This window comes from Hemiscyllium ocellatum, chromosome 1, assembly GCF_020745735.1.
Source record: "Hemiscyllium ocellatum isolate sHemOce1 chromosome 1, sHemOce1.pat.X.cur, whole genome shotgun sequence".
Taxonomy (NCBI): Eukaryota; Metazoa; Chordata; class Chondrichthyes; order Orectolobiformes; family Hemiscylliidae; genus Hemiscyllium; species Hemiscyllium ocellatum.
In genome coordinates this window covers 79529169-79556442 of record NC_083401.1, presented here as the reverse complement: position 1 = coordinate 79556442, position 27274 = coordinate 79529169, and the positions used below count along the sequence as shown (strand labels likewise).

The 27274-nt window shown below is 40.6% G+C and overlaps 1 protein-coding gene across 3 annotated transcripts in view; it reads left to right on the top strand.

The window, feature by feature from the left end:
- Window positions 1-27274, top strand: part of pde4d (phosphodiesterase 4D, cAMP-specific) — a 613923-nt gene that overhangs the window by 571677 nt on the left and 14972 nt on the right. For all 3 annotated transcript variants that reach the window (XM_060823615.1, XM_060823627.1, XM_060823636.1), the window contains exon 7: window positions 14006-14099. In XM_060823615.1, coding sequence (XP_060679598.1) covers window positions 14006-14099 — 94 coding nt within the window. The remainder of the gene's footprint in view (window positions 1-14005; window positions 14100-27274) is intronic.

Genomic DNA, 27274 nt, shown 5'->3' with positions numbered 1-27274 from the left:
ATTCCCTTTAGGGAAAATAAAGTCTTCTTTATCTAAGAAGATCAAAACTTAGTCCAATAGATAACTATCTCAACCAATCAGGGATTAATTTTGTGAACATCGGTGGCATTCTTAGTCCAATAGATAATACTCATTCCAATCTCACCAATAATTCCAGCTTAGGTTCTTTATTTCTCTACTTACATTCCACCACTTACATTTCCTAATAGTTGATGTACCTGCATGTGAGCTTTCAGTGGCTCATGAAGAAGGACGACCTGGTCCTTTTAGACAACACTTTCCAACCTTTCACCATTTAAGAAATATTCTGTTCTTCTGTATCTATTTTCTTAGTGAAGGCATACAATTTCCCACTTATTCACATCATATTTTCTCTGCTGTGCTCCTGACCATTCACTTACCCCTTCCAGGTCTGCTTGAAGCCTCTTTGTATCTTCCTCACGACTTGCGATCTACTTATGTTCTGCCCCAAATATGGCAATATTACATTCCTGATGAAGGGCTCTGGCCCGAAACGTCGAATTTCCTGTTCCTTGGATGCTGCCTGACCTGCTGTGCTTTAACCAGCAACACATTTTCAGCAATATTACAACTGGTCCTTGTTTGCAGGTATTTTCTAAGCAATCTGTTCAGAGATGTCATTACACATCTCTGAAGCAAATGGATCACTAACCTGGGCCTCCTAGTTTAGAGGTAGGAAAACTATCACAGTGCCACAGAGTCTGCACCAGTTGTCCTTACTTCCACACTTCTTAATAAAGTAGCCTTCAAAACTGCAATGTCCCCAGAAAGCTTTTTGAGTGAATTAAGTACTTGTTGATGCAAATATTTCACCCATAACCAACTTGCTCAGAGATGTTATTACAATCATCTGGAACAGGTGGGACTTGAGTCTTGGCCTCTGGCTCAGAGGTAAGGACACTACCACTTTGATACAGAGCCTTCCGCAGTTATTTATTTATTTATTGTTATATTTATTCATATCGGTTGTGAGCAATACTAAATATATTATCACCAAGACCATGAGTTCTCACTTTGTTTATTGACTCCCTTTGTGGGAAGGCCTTATTAACAGTCTTCTGAATTCATTGGTTCACTTTTATCTATGCTACAAATAAAATCCTCATGAAAACCTTCCAAGATATTTGTGAAACATTCTTTCCCTTTCATAAATCCCAATTTTTCCATTTTTTAAAATGTTCATCACATCCTTTACAATATATCATAACATTCTGCTTGTTAATGACAGCAAACAGTTTTCCATTTAACCCCTCTCTCCCTTCTTAAATAGTGGGTTACGTTTGCTACTTTCCAGTCTCCATGAACCTTTCCAGAATCTAGAGAATTCTGAAGTGCATCCACTATCACTCTAGCCACCTCCTCAACATTTGGGCATGTAGTTTATCTGGTCTAGGAGATTTAGCAAGCTTCACTTGGAATAATCTTTTCAAGTAATACCTCTTCACGAACATTAATTTAATTTCTTTAGTTTCACAATCTCTTGGTCACCTCGTCTTTACTCGAGATTTTCTGTATCTTCTTCCGTAAAGACAGATACAAAGTAATTGTTCAGTGTTTCTATCAATTATCTGTTCTCTCGTCTCTGATAGTGGTCACTCATTTGTCCTAGCTAATCTTTTCTTTTTGGCATAATTAGAAACTTTTACAGTCCACCTTTAAGGTTTTTTCTTGCTTGCATATCCTTTTCCCCTTCCTTTATCAGCTTCTTTGTCATTCTTTTCTGTGTTGTCAAATGCTCCTATCCCAGGTTTACCACTTTTTCTTGGCATCCTTATCAGCAATGGCCTTTCCACACTGATTCACTTTCCCCATTGGGTTTTAATGCCTTAGAGAGTTGCATATCTGTTGTAAGCCATGGTGTACTTCATTAAATCCTTGACATTGTCAGCTGTCAAATCCTTTAGTGTGTTTTTGCACAACGCAGAAGCCAATTCACTCCTCATAACTTTAGCTTCCCTTTTACAGATTTAATACACTAGTTTCAGATTGAGTTGTGTCACATTCAAACATAATGTATATTACGTTCAATATTTCCCAAAGGCTTTTTAATAGCAAAATTATTAATTAGCCCATTCTCATTACGCATTGCCAAATCTAAAACAGGCCAATCCTTAGTTAGTGCCTCCATGTACTACACCAGAAATGTAACTCATCCACACTCCGCAGCGTTAATGTTAATAAGGTTAACCCAGTCTATATGTGGTGCTGGAAAAGCACGGCAGGTCAGGCAGCATCCGAGCAGCAGGTCTCCTTCTCCTCGGCTGCTACCTGACCTGCTGTGCTTTTCCAGCACCACACTCTCGACTCTAATCTCCAGCATGTGCAGTCCTCACTTTTGCCTAACCCAGTCTATATGTAGAATGAAGTCACCCATTATTACTGTGCTACCCACATTAAATACATCACCAAATTCCTGATGTGCACCATGCTTAACACTACCAATATCAGTCCCAATATGTACGAAATATGATGCCCTCCCTCTTCCACCAGTTCTCCAGCTGTCATTGAATCTGCATTTAATTGCTCAACTCTCCTTTGCCACTTGCTACCAGGCGGGAATAATCCTGAGATTACTTAATTCTCATTCAAACTCCCTACCATCTGCTTTCTGAACATTATCCCCTTCCAGGCAAATTTCCTGGAGACTGAGACACATGTATGAGCACATTCTGGATCAGTGGTGCTGGAAGAGCACAGCAGTTCAGGCAGCATCCAACGAGCAGCCACACGTATGAGCACAGACAGCCCTGTTTGTTTTCTTAAACAATAAATCCCCTATCAGAGTTTGGTTTTCACTTGACCTCCCCCCCCGCCGCCCATGCAGCTGATCCAACCCTGGCTCCATGGACATGGTGTTGACTGCACGCTTCTGAGGAACCATCACACTCACCAATTTCAAAAGATGATTATTGAATCAAATCCTTTCAGGGGCCTCCTGCACTCTCTGCCTGGTTATCTTAGGCTGCCAGCCAGTCACCCATTCCCTATCTCCCAGTGTGCCCTTAACTCAGAGTGTGATCACCTCCCTGTTGTGCTATCCACATGGTTCACAGATGCCCTACAATGACACTGACCACTGCACGAGTTCTCAAACCCAGAGCTGAAGCCAGTGATATATCCCACAGGTGTGTTTGCCTGGGATACATCGTGCATTTGTAACTTCCCACTTGCCACAGACTGTACATTTGACTCATCTGAGCTGTCTGCCATATTTATGCTTCATAAACTATTTATTGTAAGTAATCTGTCAGTTATTCATTGACCAACTCCTTCTGCTGCACTGAAGCAAGAACCAAATTCCTGTGAGTGAAAAAAAAGTAGAAAAAAGAAATATCTCCTCTAACCATCAGCCAGTTTCACACACAGCAAACCTATATCTGCCTATTGTTTCCAATCTGCAATCAATTTTCGAAGGCTGTGTCCTGTTCTTACTGTTTTTAATCAGATATTTTTTGTTAGAAGTAGCAAAACAAATTTCCTTTGGTACATTACAACTGGAAAGCAGTAAAGTTTTAGGAAAAATTTCAACCTTTTCATTCTTGAAGGATTGATGTAAATGGTAGATTTCAAGTGCCTTCCACAATCTAAAGGTCGACGCATTACATTAAGGCAAAGCCCGCTTAATGAGCGAAATTATGTAAGCATCAAGGCAAGAGTCAAGAATTCAGCTGCTGCCTTTGTTTAATCAATCACATTTTTTTTCCCTTTTATCCTCCCTAGGAAGGCACAGCCTGCAGGCATCTCTGCAGATGTCGTCAGAGGAGCTCCTTCGTCGTTTTACTAAGGCATGCTTGAACAATGCAGGGAGAAATAAGAAATGTTTGGCAGCATTTCATAATAAGCAGATTGTGATACAGGAATAAAATGTGTAATGAACAATGAGACTCTTGTCATTACATGCCAGTAAAATATGAAGCTTAGTTAAGCTTTTGCATAGAGTTTAAGCAAAGAGAAAATGATCATTTTATCGCATTTAATTGAGTATTGTAGAAAACCCCTAATCCCTGAGGATATGCTTGCCGTTTGGCCAATCAGCAGTTGGTACCTAGCTTTTCTAGGAGCACACTCTTGTCTCTGTTCCTCTGAGTAAGAATTCATTGGTTGTCATGTCTGCAAAGTAGGTGGGTTCACCGAATAGCATGCATGGTAGCTGTGTGTTCAAGCCCTTATTTGGTATCTGTTAGCAGAACCAGTCCCTCCAGCAGAGAAGCATCCTCACATACATTATTCACTAACTAGTATTTCAAGGAGATTCTTGTCCATAGATATCTGTCCAAATCACTTCCTATAGTTAGGATTTTCCATTGATTTTATCAACTGTATTATTACCAAACTGGATTTCCACAAATGACCACGTTATACCAAACAAGTGACAAAGCACTGGGATTAAAGAACCATATGTTCCAGATTTACTTGCTGCATAAATATCTGATTTACTGATTTCTGGGACTGCGTCGATCCAAATCTTTTGGGAACTTCAGATTTTAATACATTTCTTAGTGCTCTTTTTTGTGAGAACACTTGCAAGATGCCTGAAGCTAATTATTTGCTTTCTGTTTCATGGGGCTATATAAAGGTATGTAAACCAAATCTGCTTTCATCCTGACATAGAAGTTAAAGTAATTTATTCTAATAATGAGATTACAATTTGAACTGCCTAATTTTACTGTTACCTCTGTGAACAAATGTGTTTTACTGTAAATATAAGCTGCCCTCTTTCCTGTATAGATTGCATATAGCTTTACACTTGCCTTTGTTAATTCAGTTGGATGTGGTGGTAATTCTGAAACTGCAGGAACACTTTTCTATCAAGGGCTCTCTGAGAGACAATGGAGTATTTTGATTTTGAAACAATCCTGCAATTTTTTTTCTTTTCTAAATTAGCTTTTTTTCGATCATTTTATTATGTATTGTGAGTTCTATTAATTCCTGTAATTTAGTCAGTCTTATGCTTTGCTAAACAGTGACCATGGCAATTAGTACATCAAGAACATGTTTGATATATTGCTACTTCCAATGAGAATTGAATAATCCAATATTGTGAAATTTATTAGCAGAAAATGCATATATTGGTGTTCAGTTTAATCTGTAAAATTTCCTCCCAGCAATGTATGAGTACTGAAATTTCTCAGGATGTGTATTAATGAGGATATAACCCCAAAAAGTTATGGGTAAATATATTAAAGCCTTGTAATTAACAGAAATACTTTTTTCAAACATTGTTAAGCGTAAAATTCCTAAGAACAACAGCACCAATCATGATTCAACTGACTGGTGAATTAATAATTAGGTAAATTATCACATAATCAAAAAATAATTCTGTCCTTTCTTAATGGTTCACACTTAGATCATGTAATTGACCCTGCTATAATCTGACTTTCCTTGTTTATGAATATATTTCAAACTAGATCTTGAACATTCTGTTCGACTGATCTTTCTTTTGCATATAATAACTATTACTTCGATATATTAAAATAAGATTTTGATCTTCTATTGTTGCGAATTAATCATAACGTGACATAATATTGAGTGAAAATAATGGGTTTAAGTTTTAAAACTATTGTATTAATATATTGAGATAGATCCAAGTTGCTTTTTCCCACACACCACCCACTACCACCATTTTGACATTGAAGTTTGCTTGCTCAAGCCATCTTATCATGTGATGGCAATGTGCTTAAATTGTTGTCAAGCCTCATCTGCTAGCTATAGATCAATTGCTTGTTTTTTGTCGAAATACAATCCAGTTGAATATGATATCAGTAAGGCAACAAAAAAATCGATCTGGCCAATTGCTTTGATTTGCTTTCTAAATAAAGCAATCAATTTGAAGTCTGATAATATCTCCAAACAATATTATCAAAAAACATACTGTTTCTTCACTTAATATTCTGTGAAGTAACTGGTTCTTTGGCTAAGTTTTTTTAATGAAATTGGCTCAACAGATCCACATCTAATTTAAAAATAAGCAGGAAGTTTTCATTTTAAATGACTACCACTCCGATGAGTTGAATCATTTCAAGGAACAATGTGAAAATTTGGAAGTTGCATTTGCATTATGCAGTTGTATTACACATTTGTTACCATTTGTTTTCTGCTTCTCCATTTATCGTCAAATATAGTTCTTTTATTTTACTCACTTCTTTAGATTATCAGGCTCCAAATAATAAATAATAAAAAATGGGAACAAGAGTAAGCTATTCAGCCCCTCAGAGCTGAAAATGTGTTGCTGGAAAAGCGCAGCAGGTCAGGCAGCATCCAAGGAACAAGACATTCGACGTTTCGGGCATAAGTCCTTCTTTCCTGAAGAAGGGCTTATTCCCGAAACGTCGAATGTCCTGTTCCTTGGATGCTGCCTGACCTGCTGCGCTTTTCCAGCTACACATTTTCAGCTCTGATCTCCAGCATCTGCAGACCTCACTTTCTCCTATTCAGCCCCTCAGCCTGCTTCACCATTCAATAGGACATAGCTGTTTCAACATTGCTCACATCCACTTTCCTGCCCTTTCCTTGTAACCCTGGATTCTGTACTGATCAAGAATCTATCTCAGCTTTCAATTTTCAGGAGGGTTCTGCCCGTACAGCTCTCTGTAGCAAGAAATTCCAAAGACTCTCAACTCTTTGAGAGAAGAAATTCCTCATCATGTTTTCAGTCAATTCAGTGTTAAATAGGTGCCCCTTTATTCTGAGCATATGCCCTTAGGTCCTAGACTGTCCCATGAGGGAGAATATCCTCTTAGCATTTGCCCTGTCGAGGCCTTTAAGAATCTGATATGTTTCAATAAGATCACCTCTCATTCTTCAAAGGTTCAATATGAATTGCATCCCAACCTGTTTAATCTTATAAGACAATCCCTTCATATTAGGGATCATCTGACTGAAACTTCTCTGACCCACCTTCATTGAAATATATTTCTTTAAATTGTGGGACCAAAACTGGTCGCAATATTCCAGATGTGCCCTGACCAGCACTTTGTGCAGTTGTAATAAGACTCTCCTACTCTTTTACTTCAATCCCCTTGAAATAAGGGCCAATATGCCATTAGGCTTCCTGATTGCCTGCTGCATCTGTGTGCCTGCCCTATGATTCTACCTGAAAGGATAGACAAATGGCCATTCTGTGACAAGCTAGTTCCAAGATAAAAGCAATGACAAAGCTCTGCATAATTCAAATGCAACTTCCAAATTTTCACATTGTTCCTTGAAATGATTCAACTCATCGGAGTGGTAGTCATTTAAAATGAAAACTTCCTGCTTATTTTTAAATTAGATGTGGATCTGTTGAGCCAATTTCCTTTAACACTCACTGACCACATTATCTTGCCTACTGTCTCATCTGTTATCATTCCTGGTTAATGTAAACTGATTAACCCTTGAGTACCTGAGCCAACTGAAGGAAGAAGATTTCAAATTTACACATAGCTAAATGAAGAATGTTTTAACCTTACACTCATTGGAATTAGGGCAAGAAACAGACTTGTAAAAAAGACATCAGTTAATCCAGCATGAGAACAGGATGCTGATTGATGAGGCTATTGTTAGTGTGAAAATGCAGCAGGGAGAATTAATTGTCGATCTTAGTTCTCAGCAAAGGCAAATGGACTCAAATTGGTCAAGAGAATATTACCAAGGGAATACAGCAGACATTGGCAATTTCCAAGACCTTTTTATTTTCAATGAAAAAGGTGCAATGTATGTACAAGTTTCTTTTTCCTATATAAGACAGGCTGCTGTGGTATAATTGGGCATAAATGTCTCACACTGAAAGCCAGACTAATAATCTTAAATTAGATTCTGATGTCATTCTTAGCAGTGTCTGAATTATTTAATAAATTATTTTTGATATCAGAATCACTCCTAATGCAGAACGTACTGTTCTATCACTTGCAAGCATTGGCAGTTTGTACATGATTAGCATGCTGCCCATGTGAATGTTCAATGGGATGTGTTTTTCATATGGTCCATCAGTTTTTGGGACTTGCAGCCTACATATCTGGTATCACATCTGTGCTGAAACTCATTACTCATCTATGTGGCAGGCAAGACATTATTTTGGCTCAATGATGGAATGGAGAAAACAACTAGCGGGTTTGCTGAATGTAGCAGCATGTTGCTCAATATTTTGAGACACCATCCCCTTTTCTGGGTAAACTGGGTACTGATTGGATACAGAAGTCGTGAACACAGGTCCGTTCATGAGTTTTCATAACTTAACAAATGATTATTTGATCAAGGCAGCCATTATTGTGCAAGATAGCTTTGATACACTCTCTCTCTCTCCATCCAGTTTGGATGGTTAGCAGAGGCTAGGGCCATTTTCATGAGACTGAGATTAAGATTGATCTCGTCACTCAAGGAACAGTAGGAATTTCAATGAGTATAGAAGGTAGACATTCAGTAGACTGAAATAGAGAGCTAATTGTCGGTTTTCTTACCAGTATGTGAGAAAACAAAAAGGGGCCTGTTTAATTGCTCATTTTAATGGTAAATTTGTGTGCAAGGAGAAAGTTATTAAGCTAAGTAAAGTAATTCTTGGATGCAGCTGCAAATATTGTAAGCATGTCATCTAAATATTGGAAATATACAAGGAAATCCCTTAGAAATACCATATATTTGAAAACTACACAAATTACTAAATTCATGAGATCATTCAAAGTAGATTCAAATACTATGGCACATATAGATTGCCACGATCTAGTGATATAATACGAATGTCAGTAGCTTCAAATGATACATTATTAAGTGAGCCAGCAATGTCAAAAGAGCACATGAACATTTTATTGTTCCCACTATGTAGATCTTGCATGACCTTTACAAAAGTGAAGGAATCATTCATGCTATATTTGGACAACTCATTTAAAATTAGTTGCAACCAATTTGCAACTCAACCTTTTGTTCCTTTTATGTTATGGAGAATTTCTCAGATAAAATTGAGCATAAAGACACATCACTTTTGTATGTCTTGGGTTACAAATGCAGGGCTTCAGTGAGCCATGTGCTCAAATCCTACAATATATCTCACCAAACAGGTGACTAGCCTTGCATAAGGTCTTTGTGCAACTTATCCTCAAGCATAGCTATATTGTCATGTTCAGATACAGGTTGTAAACTTGGAACCATCATTAAGCACTGTTGGCATTTTGTATCTGTACTCACCTGTGTTGAATGTGACTACTGTAATAGAGTCCATTTTTTAGATTTGATTTTTGATTAAGTGTTTGAACAAACTTGAGTCAATGACCAACGTCAAGGTGTGCGGAGCCACAGTTTGAATTTTCCCAATGACTTCCACCACCTGACATTCTTATCGGATTTTGAATTGTGGTTGTGAAACTGACGCAATAAAACTGGGCTTTGAAAGTTTGCTTTGAATGAACTGCTCATTTTACAACTTATTAAAATTTTTGAACAACCAGAGCTATTTGTTGTATCAAAGTCAAAAGCTTTAATCTACTCCAAGTCTCTTAATCTTATGTAAATGAATATGCAGACATAGAAAATACACATCACAGGAAGAGGAAGCTATTATGGAGCAATGAAATTATCAATCAAACCATTCTTGGTGCTCAGACCAATATTTATAACGAGGCCCTCTGACAACTGTATCCATAAAACAGTTATAATTGTTTCCATCTCATTATTTTTCATTATGAATGCTTGGCTGAATCCCAGGACTGTTTAATTCGCTCAACACAGGTCTATTGGAAGAGCTATGGGGAACTGCAAGCTTTGTTTGATTGACTCTCAAACTCTTAGCATTCGCCTGTACCTGCATTTTTGTTTTTGCCGCTGTTTACCTAGTATTTACTTATCTATGCTATTTAACTATGTGATCTGCCAGTATTGCTCGCAATAAAGCTTTTCACACAACAATAAATTCAATTCAATTCATTCATTTTTATTACCTTGCAATAAATTATTGTTTCATTGAGGTGTTTTTTAAAAAAAAATTCAGTCCATGAATCAATATGCAAAATGGAGTAAAGCTTTTGAAATTGATGCTGTAAATGGTCATCACTTTTGTGAGGCTGTATCTAGGGAAGAGGTTTTCTTTTGCAGTGAGTTTTTAAAATTCTCTACTGATTTTCCATTTTCAGTACATTTCAAATACTTGTCAGACTTGTCAAATTCTTATTGGCTGTGGACATGGTGAATACTGGAAAAGTGGGTATGGAGGATGCTTGGAAGACATTGAAGTAAAACATGGGAGTCATGGAAGGATATAGGTTGGCGAAGAAGTGACATAATGGAAGGGATGTGAAGCATCATGGGTATTTGAGGGGGCATTGAAGATTTTGGGGTTTTGGGATGTGGAGGAAGTATGGGAATAGATGAGTTGGGAGCCTCTGGCATGTAGGGAACTGCGACATTTCCAATAAAGTTCAGTCATACCTCCTATTTGGCTGGCCTTGGTACTGTCCACCTATATCACAACCTCACCCAGCTTGGGGAAGCTGCATACCTGAATTTGCACACACCATGTGTCACAGAGCCAAAACAATCTGTGGAATTATGAGGGTGCAACAAGTTTGAGATTGTAAGGCCAGGAAACGCTGTGACTCACCTCCCGCAAAATGAAGGGGAAGATCCAGCCCCATCTCAGTTGGGAGTTTACTGTTGGCAGCAGCGGCCTTAGGTTACATTTGGGCAGGTTGATCAGGAATCCTGTATGATTATTATCCTGCTACCTACTAGAATTAGATAAATATCTAAGTATTCTTTTCGAAAGATGCAAATCACTACCAAGATTAAAATAAGAGAACAATGCTTAATTTTTTAATGTGGAAAGCCAACTATTTAATTCCAATAATCCCCTTTCCAAACAGTCAACGTGCTTCCTGGCCGCTGATGGTTCCAATCAATAATTCATGACTGTAGCCTCTGTTCTAAAGTTCACTGTCTGCACATTGTGGGGAAATTCTGTTCCTCTGTTAATGTTCTGAATAATACAAAAACTCAGCTTGTGAAGAATTACAGATTCCAGCTGAATTGCGCACTCTCCATAAATGTTAATGTGTTTGTATATTTTGACCTCACTGCTTGTTTGTCAAGTATTTGATGACCTTCAATCAAAGGAAACATTAGAATTCTTAAGTGATTTCTAAATGCTCCTTTGTTTCAGGTACAGGGATGTCTCAGCTCTAGCCTTCATTTTGAATCGGTACTGTGGGTGGCACGGTGGCACAGTGGTTAGCACTGCTGTCTCACAGCGCCTGAGACTTGGGTTCAGTTCCCGACTCAGGCGATTGACTGTGTGGAGTTTGCACGTTCTCCCCGTGTCTGCGTGGGTTTCCTCCGGGTGCTCCGGTTTCCTCCCACAGTCCAAAGATGTGCGGGTCAGGTGAATTGCCCGTAGTGTTAGGTAAGAGGTAAATGTAGGGATATGGGTGGGTTGCGCTTCGGCGGGTCGGTGTGCCGAACGGCCTGTTTCCACACTGTAAGTAATCTAATCTAATCTTAACTGTCAAATAATGATGAGAATTTAAAAGTGATACTGTCTTCCTTTGAACTATGCAGACTCAACTTGCAAATTAGCTTTTAGTAATGTTGGATTTCCCCTTTAAGGCCCTGCAGAACAATTCTGTCACTTCTGATAAGAACAAAACTTACAGGTGTACAGCTGACCCAAGTATGTTTCTGTTAATGATATATAAGTAACTTGTGCCAAAATTGTTGTTGCAACATATTAAAATGAGATGGAATAAATTTGACTGGCACCACTCGACTTGAAAATGTATTGGGGTTCCAGTGACTAATTAGTAGCCTACCTTCATGGAGTATGCTGCCTATCCTCTTCCTAGCCTGGTCTTGGGGCAATCTACAAAGGCACTTATGTCAGTGTTTCCCCCAGTTTTTCTAAACCTGCTTCTACAAGGCCAAAAATTTTCATCCTCACATTTAAAATGTACTCCTGATTGGACTATTAAAAAGCTGCAGAGGTCACGTCCCAACTACTCACAAGGGGGGATAAAAGAAGCAGAGATAAGCCAAATACAACTGTAAAAGGATTTAAATGAAGTTGATGAAAACTCAGAAAACGATTAGACAATAGAATGGTTTTTCGACATTCATTCCAGGAGCACAACATTTGCCTTTCTTATTAAATATAAAATTCTCTTATTGCAACATAGAATATGCAAGAGCACTTGACCAGGTAGATACTGACAGCGAAAATAGAAATTGTTGACAAAACTCTGTGGGAGGAAAGCAGAGTTTAGCTTTGAGTCCAGTGACTCTTCTTTCGAACCTTCATGCTGACGAGTACTCTTCCTCTCATAGGGGAAATATGGAAATAGGGAGTGGGAAGTTTCACAGTTACAGAATAAGAGGTTTCCCATTTCAGACAGAATTAAGGAGGAATTTCTTCCTCCAGAGTGTTCGAAGAAACTGTAGAACTATACAAAGAGACCATTCATCCCACTGTGTCTGTGCTAGCTGAATAAATGAGCTACCCTTTCTAATCCCACTTTCCATTATTTAGTCCATAGCCTTAAAGATTTTTCCATAACTGCCCTCTTATCCTTCTATCATTCATCATAAATCTGTGGCACTAGGTAAATGACATCTCTGCTAGGGGGAGCAGGTCTTCTCTGTTCACTCTGTCCAACCTCTGCATTGCGTAGTACACCTCGATTAAATCACCTCCTCAGCCGCCTCCTCTCAAAAGAAAGCAGCTCCACCCTATCCAAACTTCTCCATAACTGCAGTGTTCAAGTCCTGACAACATTCTTGTAAATCTCCCTCTATACATTATTTAGGACAATGATGTCCTTCCTGTAATGTGACCACAAGTGCGCACAAAACCCCAACTGTGGCCTAACCAGTATTGTGAAAAGTTCCAGCATTATATCTCTGTTTTTCTATTAAATACCTTGCCCACTGAAGTAAACCATACCATATGCCACCTTTACCATTTTATCCAGTTGGCTGCCACCTTCAGGAAACTGTGGATATGCACTCCAAGGTATCTTCCTCCAACCCTCTCAATATTATCCTATTTTACTCTTTATTCCCAAATGATAAAAGGGCACATTTTGGGTATCTTCCTATTTCTTGTAAATATGAATGATTTTGATATAAATGTGGGAAGCATGTTTGGGAAATTTGCATATGACACAAAAATTGTCTGGATAGTTGATAGTGAAAAAGATTGCTACTGATTACAGGATGAGTTCATTGATTGGTTTCTTCCAAATATCTCCCATTATTCCACTGGCCCTTATTAATTCTCCATATTCAAACTTTCACTATTGATAATGTACAGAACCAATGAGCCATTGTCAAGTCTGGCACATTTTTGAATGATCCTGAAACTGATGCCATAAGCAGAAGCTTTGAAAGAACTCATTAGCTTACAACATTTTTCACATCTATTAGTCTCAGGTGTTTATTAGTATCAATGTCAGAAGCTTTTATCCACTTCAAACCTCTTAATTCTGTGTAAATAAACCAGTTGTTAAAACCACAAAGGAGAAACTTATTGCAAGTTAATAAAGTGGTCAGCCAAACAAAGTGCTTTCCTTTGCAAGCTATGCCAACATTGCCTGCTAGTCATTCTTGAAATTCAGCCAGACATTCATAAAGAGGCCATCTGGGAACGAAACACAGAAGCAGACTTCCATTTTTTTCCCCACGTGGCCCATTATAAATGCCTGCTTAAACTCCCAAAATTCCAGGGATGGTATGGGCAGAGGCACAATTTGTAAGTCCCAAATTGCTAAGATCATGAATCCCAGAATTAGGTCCTGTCTAGAATTTTCATTGGCTTTCCTACATGCTCAGATTGCACAAGCATTCTTTCCAAAGAATATAAAGAAAATAGAATAGCTAAAAATATGTATGGATCAAACATAATTGGGCCTAGGGTGCATCTGATTGGTTTATAGCAAACACATTGATTAAAATCTAATTTAATTTTAAGTCCAGTACCATATTATGACACAAAATTTTGATTTATTAATTTTCTTTTCTTTTGTTTTTACAGTTCAAGAGGATGCTCAATCGGGAGCTTACTCACCTCTCTGAGATGAGCCGTTCTGGAAACCAGGTCTCTGAGTTCATATCCAGTACATTTTTGGGTGAGTATTGCTCAAAGCATAATCTGTACTGAATGTTTTTTAAGTGAGGTGTGAGAGCTATGGTGAATTTGCTGAGAGACCTCATTATTAACTATGCCTAACCTTTCAAAGAAGAATTCTTTCAAAACACATCGTTATATGTTTCAATAATGTCATAATGCTTCAGAATGGTCCTTAAGAGTGAATTTAGTGACCCCAATACTCCTCTTGATTCTGCACCACTGCCTTTTAGATTTTCGATCTGGGTGTGTGGTCTGGATTGGGAGTTAGGGGACAAAGAAAGATTCTAAAAAGATGCTTTGTTCCTGGGGTAGGATGAGGCCTCCAATATTGTAAGCAAAGTTTAAAAATGAAGATGTAAATGGAAAACAGGGGGTGGCATGGTGGCTCAGTGGTTAACACTGCTGCCTCACTAGGGACCTGGGTTCAATTCCAGCCTCAGGTGAGGGCCTGTGTGGAGTTTGCACAATTCCCACATTTCTGTGTGGGTTTCCTCCCACTGTGCATGTTTGGTCGGTTGGCCATGGGAAATTGCCCACAGTGTCCAGGGTTGTGCAGGCTGGGTGGATTATCTACCAGAAGTGCAGAGTTACAAGGATAGGGTAGAGGGGTGGTCTGGGTGAGATGCTGTTTGGAGAGGCGGTGTGGACTTGATGGACGGAGTGGCCTGCTTCCACACTGTCAGGATTCTTTGAAAACTGCTCACACATTGAAGAAAAATAATCTGGGCAGAGTTGTTTTAACCGCAGATAGGTGCAAACCCATTCATTTAAATGGGAAATTTTCCTCCCTGGTAGCCCTTGGTCCCTGTTTCTAGAAGGTTCCCTACAATAAAATTCCCAAAGATCATTGCCAGCCAGTTTTAGAATCAATTGTCACGATCAGGGGGACAGTTATGGGACAGAAAGAGAACCGGCAGGCAATGCAGGGATCCCCTGTGGCCATTCCCCTCAACAATAAGTATACCGTTTTGGATACTGTTCAGGGGGATGACTAACCAGGGGAAAGCAGTGGGGCACCTGCTGCTCAGAAGGGAAGGGGGAAGAGGAGCAGAGCAGTAGTCATTGGGGACTCAATAGTTAGGGGGACAGATAGGAGGTTCTGTGGGGACGAGAGAGACTCGTGGTTGGTGTGTTGATTCCCGCGTGCCAGAGTCCACGATGTCTCTGATCGTGTTTTTGGGATCCTTCGGGGGCAGGGAGAGCAGCCCCAAGTCGTGCTCCACATTGGCACCAAAGACATAGCTTGGAAGAGAGATGTGGACTTGAGACAGAAATTCAGGCAGCTAGGATGGAACCTTAGAGCTAGGACAAACAGAGGTGTTTTCGCTGGTTTGCTGCCCGTGTCACGTGCTAGTGAGGTGAGGAATAGGGAGAGAAAGGAGTTGAACATGTGGCTACAGGGCTGGTGCAGGAGGGAGGGTTTCGGGTTTTTGGAGAATCGGGGCTCTTTCTGGGGTAGATGGGACCTCTACAAGCAGGATGCTCTTCTTCTAAATCAGAGGGGTACCAATATCCTGGGTGGGAAATTCACTAAAGCTATTGAGGTGGATTTAAACTAATACAGCAGGAGGATGGGAACCAAAATGGTAGGACAGGTACAGAAGAGGATGTGAATAGGGAGTTCCCAAATCAAGTATCTGACACTGGCAAGTGAGAACCTGGTTTGAAGTGTGTGCACTTCAACGCGAGGAAATGGGTGAACTGGCAGCGTGGGTTGGTACCTGGGACTTCGATGTTGTGGCCATTACGGAGACATGGATAGAGCAGGGACAGGAATGGCTGTTGCAGGTTCTGGGATTCAGATGTTTCAGTAAGAACAGAGAAGATGGTAAAAGGGGGGGGAGGTGTGGCTTTGTTGATCAGGGACAATATTACAGTTGTAGAAAGGATGTTTGGGGACTCGTTAACTGAGGTAGTATGGGCTGAGGTTCGAACCAGGAAAGGAGAGGTCACCATGCTGGGAGTTGTCTATCGGCCTCCGAATAGTCCCAGAGATGTAGAGGAAAGGATAGCAAAGATGATTCTCAATGGAGTGAGAGAGGCAGGGTAGTTGTCATGGGGGACTTCAACTATCCAAATATTGACTGGGATCACTACAGTACAAGTACTATAGATGGGTCAGTTTTTGTCCAGTATGTGTAGGAGGGCTTCCTGACACAGTATGTAGACAGGCCAACAAGGGGCGAAGCCACTTTAGATTTAATACTGGGTAACGAGCCTGGCCAGGTGTTAGATTTGGAAGTAGGTGAGCACTTTGGAGACAGCGATCACAATTCTGTCAGGTTTACTTTAGTGATGGAAAGGGATAGGTGTACTCCACCGAGCAAGAGTTACAGCTGGGGGAAGGGAAATTACGATGCAATTAGGAAAGATTTAGGAAGCGTACAATAGGGAAGGAAACTGCAGGGGATGAGCAAATTAAAAATGTGGAGCTTATTCAAGGAAAAGCTCCTGTGTGTCCTAGATAAGTATGTACCTGTCAGGCAGGGAGGAAGATATAGAACGTGTGAGCCATGGTTTACTAAGGAAATGGAATCCCTGGTCAAGAAGAAGAAGAAGGCTTATGTTAGGACAAAATGTGAAAACTCAGAGCGCTTAAGGGTTACAAGGAAGTCAGAAAAGACCTAAAAAGAGAGCTCAGAAGAGCCAGGAGGGGACATGAGAAGTTGTGGGCGAATAGGATGAGGGTTAACCCTAAGGCTTTCCATACGTATGTCAGGAATAAAAGAATGACGAGAGTTAAATTAGGGCCAATCAAGGATAATAGTGGGAAGTTGTGTGTGGAATCAGAGGAGATAGGGGAAGCACTAAATAAATATTTTTCGACAGTGTTCACTATAGAAAATGAAAATGTTGGTGAGGAAGATACAGAGATACTTGCATCTAGACTAGAAGAGGTTGAGGTTCACAAGAAAGAGGTATTAGAAATACTGCAGAGTGTGAAAATAGATAAGACCCCTGGGCCGAATGGGATCTATCCTAGGATCCTCTGGGAAGCAAGGGAAGAGATGCCGAGCCTTTGGCATTGATCTTCAAATCATCATTGTCTACAGGAATAGTGCCTGAGGACTGGAGGATAGCACATGTGGTTCCCTTGTTCAAAAAGGCTAGTAGAGACAACCTTGGTATTTACAGACCAGTGAGTCTCACTTCAGTTGTTGGTAAAGTGTTGGAAAAGGTTATGAGAGATGGGATTTATAACACCTAGAAAAGAATAATCTGATCAGAGACAGTCAGCACGGTTTTGTGAAGGGTAGGTCATGCCTAACGAATCTTATTGACTTTTTTGACAAAGTGACCAAACAGATAGATGAGAGTAAACCGGTTGATGTGGTGTATATGGATTTCAGCAAGGTGTTCAATAAGGTTCCCCACAATAGGCTATTATACAAAATGCGGAGGAATGGGATTATAGGAGACATAGCAATTTGGATCAGTAATTGGCTTGCTGAAAGAAAACAGAGGGTTGTAGTTGATGGAACATGTTCATCTTGGTGTCCCGTTACTAGCGGTGTATCGCAAGGGTCGGTGTTGGGTCCACTGCTGTTCGTCATTTTTATAAATGACCTGGATGAAGGTTTAGAAGGGTGGGATAGTAAATTTCCGGATGACACTAAGCTTGGTGGAGTTGTGGATAGTGACGAAGGATGTAGTAGGTTGCAGAGAGACATAGATAGGATGCAGAACTGGGCTGAGAGATGGCAAATGGAGTTTAATGTGGACAAGTGTGAGGTGATACACTTTGGACGGAGTAATCGGAATGCAAAATACTGGGCTAATGGTAAGATTCTTGGGAGTGCAGATGAGCAGAGAGATCTCGGTGTCCATGTACACAGATCCCCGAAAATTGCCACCCAGATTGACAGGGTTGTTAAGAAGGCATACTGTGTTTTGGCCTTCATTAATCAAGGGATTGAGTTCCGGAACCAGGAGGTTATGCTGCAGCTGTACAAAGCTCTGGTACGGCCACACTTGGAGTATTGTGTACAGTTCTGGTCACCGCATTATAAGAAGCTTTGGAAAGGGTGCAGAGGAGATTTACTAGGATGTTGCCTGGTATGGAAGGAATGTCTTACGAGGAAAGGCTGAGGGCCTTGAGACTGGTCTCGTTAGAGAGAAGAAGGTTGAGAGGTGACTTAATAGAGACATACAAGATAATCAGAGGATTAGCTAGGGAGGGCAGGGAGAGCCTTTTTCCAAGTATGGGGACAGCAAACATGAGGGGGCGCAACTTTAAAGTGAGAGGAGATAGGTATAAGACAGATGTCAGAGGTAGTTTCTTTACTCAGAGTAGTAAGGGTATGGAATGCTTTGCCTGCAACGGTAGTAGATTCGCCAAGTTTAAGTGCATTTAAGTCGTCATTGGACAAGCATATGGATGTGCATGGAATGGTGTAGGTGGGATGGGCTTCAGATTAGTATGACAGGGCGGCGCAACATCAAGGGCCAAAGGGCCTGTACTGCGCTGTAATGTTCTATGTTCTATTTGTTCATAGCCATTGTATGATATTGTCAAATTTTTGTAATCATTCTGAGAGAATTGATGACCAAAATAGCCAAACTAAAGTCAAAATCTTATCTCACTTTATTAAAAAGCTCACTTATCATGCAACTTCCTTCACAATGTGGCCAGCACACAAAATAGAAAATATCTAAAAGGTGAGTGTGATTTTTCAAATCCTGATGAAGTCCTGATAAAGGGCTTTTGCCCAAAACGTCAATTTTCCTACTCCTCAGATGCTGCCTGACCGGCTGTGCTTTTCCAGCATCATTCTAATCTAGACTTGATTTGGATATGCCGGTTTTGGACTGGGGTGTACAAAGTTAAAAATCACACAACATCAGGTTATTGTCCAACAGGTTTAATTGGAAGCACTAGCTTTCGGCGCGACACTCCTTCATCAGGTGATAGTCTATCACCTGATGAAGCAGCGTCGCTCCGAAAGCTAGTGCTTCCAATTATACCTTTTGGACTATAACTTGGTATTGTGTGATTTTTAACTCATCTCAACTGTGATTTTTTAAATACCGTTTCTACTAGATAGCACATTCCAAGCTCAGGAATACTTCCATCTTGTAGAACAATGGCAACAGATGTTTAGGAATATTACCAGCTGCAAATTCCCCTCCAAGGCACTCACCATCCTGGCCGGGCCTCTCAGAACGGTGGATACGGGGATCGCCCTATATTTCCTTTCGTGTGAGGTGAGCATTAAATTGCAGATCTGTGCAGTCATTGAAGGACAAACCTGTTTTAGCCCGTCACCAGAAGTTAGAATGACATCTCCATTCACCGTCCCTTTCTTTCAGTGAATGAGAAAGCTCATGGTATTGCCGGAAAGGTTTGGGCAGTCAACTCAGTCTTAATGGAGAAGCATTGAAACAGGTGGCCCCATTCCCAGTTATTTCCTGAAGATATTTATTACACATAATAATTCAGCATTTGCATATCTGTTTTGGGAATAAGCTTCAATGGAAAAAAATTAGACCCATTTATCAGTAAGAACTAAAGATAAATATTTACAGGGCTGTATTTTGGTTGATCATACATTGATGAAATGGGATATTGCATCAATGACTTAATTATAAAATCTTGCTAGTGAAAAATAACATTTAGCAACATTTGTCTTAATGTGTTTAGGATAAGTAATAAAAACGCAGGTGACTGAAGTTGGTTGCTTGAATTGGATAGTATGGTTTTCGCATTCACTCGTGGGACATGGGTGGTGCTGGCTGGTCAGCATTTATTACCCATCCCTAATTACTCTTAAGAAGATGGTGGTGAGCTATCAGCCTGAACTGCTGCACTCCAAGTGCTGTGGGTAGACTACAGGATGAAATTCCAAAATCTTAACCAAGTGACTGTTAGGGGATGGTAATATATGTCCAATTCAGGATGGTGAGTGGCTTGGAGGTGATATTCCTATATATCTGCTGCCATTGTTCTACAAGATGGAAGTATTCCTGAGCTTGGAATGTTCTATCTAGAACCTGATGTAGAAATGGTACTTTAAAAAAATCACACTCTGCTTTTAGATATTTTCTGTTTTGTTGCTGGCCACATTGTGAAGGAAGTTGCATGATGGTGACAAGTGAGCTATTTAATAAAGTGAGATAAGATTTTGACTTTAGTTTGGCTATTTTGATCATCATTTCTCTGAGAATGATTAGAATAATTTGACAATATCATAGAAGGGCTAGGAACAAATCTTTGATCGTGACAATTGATTTTAAAACTGGCCAGCGATGATCTTTGAGAGTTTTATTTTAAGTTATAAATTGAAATAACAAGGTGGATTGGACAGATTTTGTGTAAATAGCAAAGTCATGCTGCCAGAAAATATGGTCCTTGTTATTAATAGGGAACTACAACGTGATTTATCACTGCCCAAGGCAAACTGTATAGTTAGCTCAACTGCAGCCAAGCAATAGTGTAAGTCTTTAATACAAAGAGAGATTATTTTTGTTATCACCGTCTCTTTCCACCCTGCATGCAGCACACCCATTTCTTGCTCAGCCACCATATGGGGAATTCTGTTTGCCACAATGTGTCAGAGCACCATTGAGCACTCCACCTGCAGTAGTTGATTGGTATACATTCATCCAGCAGTTTGACAATAAATAATAGACGATAGACAATAGGTGCAGAAGTAGGCCATTCTGCCCTTCGAGCCTGCACCACCATCCAATATGATCATGGCTGATCATCCTTAATCAGTATCCTGTTCCTGCCTTATCTCCATAACCCTTGATTCCACTATCCTTGAGAGATCTATCCAACCCTTTCTTAAATGAATCCAGAGACTGGGCCTCCACTGCCCTCTGGGACAGAGCATTCCACACAGCCACCACTCTCTGGGTGAACAAGTTTCTCCTCATCTCTGTCCTAAATGGTCTACCCCATATTTTAAGCTGTGTCCTCTGGTTTGGCACTCACCCATCAGCGGAAACCTGTTTCCTGCCTCTAGAGTATCCAATTCTTTAATAATCTTATATATCTCAATCAGATCCCCTCTCAGTCTTCTAAATTTCAAGGGTATACAAGCCCAGTCGCTCCAGTCTTTCAGCGTAAGGTAGTCCTGCCATTCCAGGAATTGACCTCATGAACTACGTTGCACTCCCTCAATAGCCAGAATGTCTTTCCTCAAATTTGGAAGCCAGAACTGTACATAATACTCCAGGTGTGGTCTCACCAGGGCCCTATACAGCTGCAGAAGAACCTCTTTGCTTCTCTACTCAATCTCTCTTGTTATGAAGGCCAGCATGCTATTAGCTTTCTTCACTAACTGCTGTACCTGCATGCTTACCTTCATTGACTGGTGTACAAGAATACCCAGATCTCTCTATACTGCCCCTTTACCTAAATTGATTCCATTTAGGTAGTAATCTGCCTTCCTGTTCTTGCCACCAAAGTGGATAACCATACATTTATCCACATTAAACTGCATCTGCCATGCATCTGACCACTCACCTAACCTGTCCAGGTCACTCTGTAATCTCCTAACATCCTCCTCACATTTCACCCTGCCACCCAGCTTAGTATCATCAGCAAATTTGCTAATGTTATTACTAATATCATTTTCTATATCATTAATATATATTGTAAAAAAATTGCGGTCCCAGCACTGATCCCTGCGGTACCCCAGTGGTCATTGCCTACCATTCTGAAATGGAGCCGTTTATCACTACTCTTTGTTTCCTGTCAGCCAACCAACTTTCAAACCAAGTTAGTACTTTGCCCCCAATACCATGCACCCTAATTTTGCTCACTAACCTCCTGTGTGGGACTTTATCAAAAGCTTTTTGAAAGTCCAGGTACACTACATCTACTGGATCTCCTTCGTCCATCTTCAGAGTTACATCCTCAAAAAATTCCAGAAGATTAGTCAAGCATGATTTCCCCTTCATAAATCCATGCTGACTCTGACCTATCCTGTTACTACTATCCAGATGTGTCGCAATTTCATCCTTTATAATCTAGCATTTTTCCCACCACTGAGGTCGTACAAACTGGTCTATAATTTCCTGCTTTCTCTCTCCCACCTTTCTGAAAAAGTGGTACGTCATTAGCCGCCCTGCAATCCACAGGAACTGATCCCGAATCTATCGAACTCTGGAAAATAATTTGTGACCTAATGGGAAGCAAGCGACCTTTGTGCTCTATTTGGCCTCTTATAGCCCGAACAAAAATAGGAGCTTGCTGTGTATAAAGTAATTGGCCCAAATCCATGAATGCATAGCACACTGAAACTCAAAATTAAGATCATGTTTCATTTTAATGGCTGCACTAATCTAACATTTCAGCAAGTTGTAACTTTCTTTTTATTTTGCATTCATGACAAATAACCCTCATGTTGGAAAGTATTAACTTACTAGGCCCAAGCTTTAATATGACTTGCTTGTTTATTGAATGTTGGAGTCTGAGTATTTGAAATATAGAGAATTGCAGTCCCTCCAACAGGCAAGTGTGGTAAATATAAAAACAGCAAGAGAAGCTGGAGTAAGTCAGCTGATCATCCAACTCTGTTCCCACGTTTCCCCTCCCCCCCAATATTCTTTGATCTCTTTAGCCTCAAGTACTATATCCAATTCCTTCTTGAAATCACATAACATTATGGTCTTTCTGTGGTGGTGAATTCCACAGGCTCATCACTCTTTGGGTGAATTAATTTCTCGTCTCCAATGTGCTGAATGGTTTACCCTGTATTGTTAGACTGTAAACCCTGGTTCTGGACTCCCCTGTTGTCAGGCACATTCTTCCTGCATCTATTCTGTGTAGTCATGTGAGAATATTATAGGTTTCTCTGATATCCCTCCCTCATTCTTCTGAACCTCAGCGAATATAGTCCTAACTGATTCATCCTTTCTTCATACGTCAGTTCCTCCATCCCAGGAATCAGTCCGGTAAATGTTCGCTGCACTCCATCCATATTAAGAGCATCCTTCTCCAGATAGAGAAACAAAAACTGCACACACTATTCCAGGTGTCGTCTCACCCATGCCTTATGCAATTGCAATCCGACATTCCTGCTTCTGTATTTGAGTCCTCTTGCTATTTAGGTCATCATGCCATTTGACTTTTTACCCACTGTTGCCATTGCGTGTTTATTTTCAGTGACCGGTGTTTGAGGACACCCAGACACTCTCACTGCACATTATTCTGTCTCAATTCATGGCCATTCAGACAATATCCTGCCTTCCTGTTTTTGCTCCCCAAGTAGATAACCTCACCTTTGTCCACATTATACTGCATCTGCCCAGCAGTTTGCCCACTCACTCAGCTTATTCAAATCACATTGAAACATCCCTGCATCCTCCTCACAACTCACCCTGCTAGCAAAGAGAATGCAATCTACCAACAATTCACTCACATTTTTCCAAAGAATAATGAAAATATTTTTCTTTTTTTATTTCAGTAAAGGGCTTCTAATAGTGCTAAATGCTAAATTTTGAGTGGCATGTAATTAAATATGGTTTTGAAACTTGGAAGAATAACAAACACATCTGATATGGGTATTTGTCAATGTTGTATTTTAGTTATTAAAAACAGCAAAATGTTTCTTGTGATTAATTTAAAATATTGAGGGAGTTGCTGAAAACAGGCAGGACATATGATTCACAAAGCCTGCAGGAAATTCCATGAAATTCCAAGTCTCCTTAAGAAAATGGAGACAGGAATCCTCTTTCACTGTAGACACCTGACAGTAGGACCTACTCTTCATCATTTTAATAGGATCAGACTTTAAGCATATGACAGATTTGATAAGCAATTCGTTATTCGGCTCCAGTTTTGCTCCAGTGACATGGATGTCTATACCACAGCCTGAGACTCCCAACATTTTCAAAAATGTTTTGGTTGGTTCCCTCTCTTGCAATTTTCCCATTTTTTTTGACAAGCTTTGTGCTATCCCAGAGGTCATATGTAACCTGTTATATGCAAATTACAACAAAGCGCCACTGTATCATTTAGTTTTTTAAAATACTTTGTGCGTGACCCTTTATTATTCTTTAATGGAATGTGTATATCACTGGCTAGGCCAGCACTTACTCTCTGTCTCTAATTGCCCAGAGAGCAGTTAAGCATCAGCCATATTACTGTGGGTCTGGAGTTGCATCCAGATCAGATCAGGTGGACAGACTTCCTTCCTTAAATAACATTAGTGGACAAGATGAGATTTTACAGCAATCATCAGGGCTTACACCATTAGGCTAGCTTGTTATTCTAGATTGTTATTGAATTTGTGAGTTTTGAGAAGATTTGTAGCTCAGGTTGAGGTTCTGGATGTAGGTTTGCTCACTGAGTTGGAAATGAACCTTCCAGCTCAGCGCGCAAACCTACATCCAGTTATTGAATTTAAATGTTACCATCTGCCATTTGAGCCCATGTCCCCAGAATATTATTGGGGATCTGGATTACTAGTCCAGTGAGATTACCGCTATATCACAATGTTCCACTGATTGAATCATCATCTTATTACAATGTAATTTCTTTTGCATCATATTTCTTGGAATGAAGTAAAGGAACATTTAAGAAATATAAGCTTTGAAGAAGGTATTCAATAATGTATTTTAAATCTAAATGAATGGATGCATTGGAGGTAAATGTTGCAGCATTACCAGTAAAATGGGGAGGATGTGGAAAAGCAGTAATCATCCACAATTAACTGAGAAAACAAAAAGCCATCATTCCTAACATGATGCCCCACTGCAACACTGTAAAACAATCTGGCTGGCAAGTGGGAGGATTATCCAACAGGAAGGTGTGGGAATAATACACAGGAGTGGAAAGAAGGTATCACTTCCAGGATTATAAATGAAGAATGGAGGGAACGGATAATCAGAAGGCTCCAGACCGTGATTGTTGGGATTGTGGAAAATAGGCTCCTGGTGAAGGGTACTCCTGTCAATCACAGCTTACAATTACAACAAAAACACCATGCCTGGATGAATATGGTGAAAACATTCACTATTTAATTTTGGAAATTCTTTGAAATTCTCCTCCTGACAATCTGTACAAAGCTAGTACCGCAGGATATTTTTGACTCACTAGAAAAAAAAGCTATTTGAAATATCCTGTTTTGATAAAAAGCTAAAAAGAGTTGAATACTTAATTCATTTGAATGTCATGTCCCTGATATGAACTTGTTTACAAGGGCTAATGCCCTGATTTAAAGAAACGTTATACATTGTTACAGCCAATTCTTACTACTCAGAGTAATTTTAACAAAAAAAGAGAAATATCACTAACAGTGGCAGAGGTAGCCAAGGTCTGACACATGCAAACAGGTTCTACCTCTGTCCCAGTTGTAAAAGGAGTAGTAAAACCAAAAACAGCCCTCAGGTCCTTATCTTTGTCACCACCTCAGCCAGCCATGCCAAGTCATTCCATCTCATGCTCACCTCCCATCCAGCCCTCATACCTTCGATTCCAGCTTATTACTAATTTATGATGGTCCTCTATAATCTCAATGTCAGTGGACAGATGTCAGGAGTCATGCTGAGTTCAAAATTCACCAATTTCAAAAATCTTCTCACTGATAAACACAAACATTTCCTTTCAGTACTCAATCCTGTATTTTTTAAAAAAACGAGCATTTTCTTGGAAGTCATAGTCACTTGTAAAAAAAAAATTTGTGTTTAGAATCCCACATTAAAGACTGCTATTCCCTTTACAATTTTATTGTGCTTTCAATCAAACTCAGAATTTACCCTTCCACCGACACTCTCATTCGTTTGGCTGAACTGGTCCTCACGCTTAACAATTTCTCCTTCGAATCCTCCCACTTCCTCCAGACCAAAGGGGTAGCCATGGGCACACGTATGGGCCCCAGCTATGCCTGTCTCTTTATTGGCTACGTAGAACAGTCGACCTTCTGTAATTACACTGGCACCACTCCCCACCTCTTCCTCCGCTACATTGATGACTGCATTGGTGCCACCTCGTGCTCCCGCGAGGAGGTTGAGCAATTCATCAACTTCACCAACACATTCCACCCTGACCTTAAATTTACCTGGACCATCTCTGACACCTCCCTCCCCTTCCTGGACCTCTCCATCTCCATTAATGATGACCGACTTGACACTGACATTTTTTACAAACCCACCGACTCCCACAGCTACCTGGATTACACCTCTTCCCATCCTACCTCTTGCAAAAATGCCATCCCGTATTCCCAATTCCTCCGCCTCTGCCGTATCTGCTCCCAGGAGGACCAGTTCCACCACAGAACACACCAAATGGCCTCCTTCTTTAGAGACCGCAATTTCCCTTCCCACATGGTTAAAGATGCCCTCCAACACATCTCGTTCACATCCCGCACCTCCGCCCTCAGACCCCACCCCTCCAACCGTAACAAGGACAGAACGCCCCTGGTGCTCACCTTCCACCCTACCAACCTTCGCATAAACCAAATCATCCGCCGACATTTCTGCCACCTCCAAAAAGACCACACCACCAGGGATATATTTCCCTCCCCACCCCTTTCCGCTTTCCACAAAGGCTGTTCCCTCCATGACTACCTGGTCAGGTCCACGCACCCCTACAACCCATCCTCCCATCCTGGCACCTTCCCCTGCCACTGCAGGAACTGTAAAACCTGCGCCCACACCACCTCCCTCACCTCTATCCAAGGCCCTAAAGGAACCTTCCACATCCATCAAAGTTTTACCTGCACATCCACTAATATAATTTATTGTATCCGTTGCTCCCGATGTGGTCTCCTCTACATTGGGGAGACTGGGCAGCTCCTAGCAGAGCGCTTTAGGGAACATTTCTGGGACACCCACTCTGCGGAGGACATGGAGGTCCTGTGCCTCTTTCACCACCGCTCCCTCACCACCAGACGCCTGGAGGAAGAACGCCTCATCTTCCGCCTCAGAACACTTCAACCCCAGGACATCAATGTGGACTTCAACAGTTTCCTCATTTCCCCTTCCCCCACCTCACCTTAGTTCCAAACTTCCAGCTCAGCACTGTCCCCTTGACATGTCCGGACTTGTCCTACCTGCCTATCTCCTTTTCCAACTATCCACTCCACCCTCTCCTCCCTGACCTATCACCTTCATCTCCTCCCCCACTCACCTATTGTACTCTATGCTACTTTCTCCCCACCCCACCCTCCTCTAGCTTATCTCTCCACGCTTCAGGCTCACTGCCTTTATTCCTGATTAAGG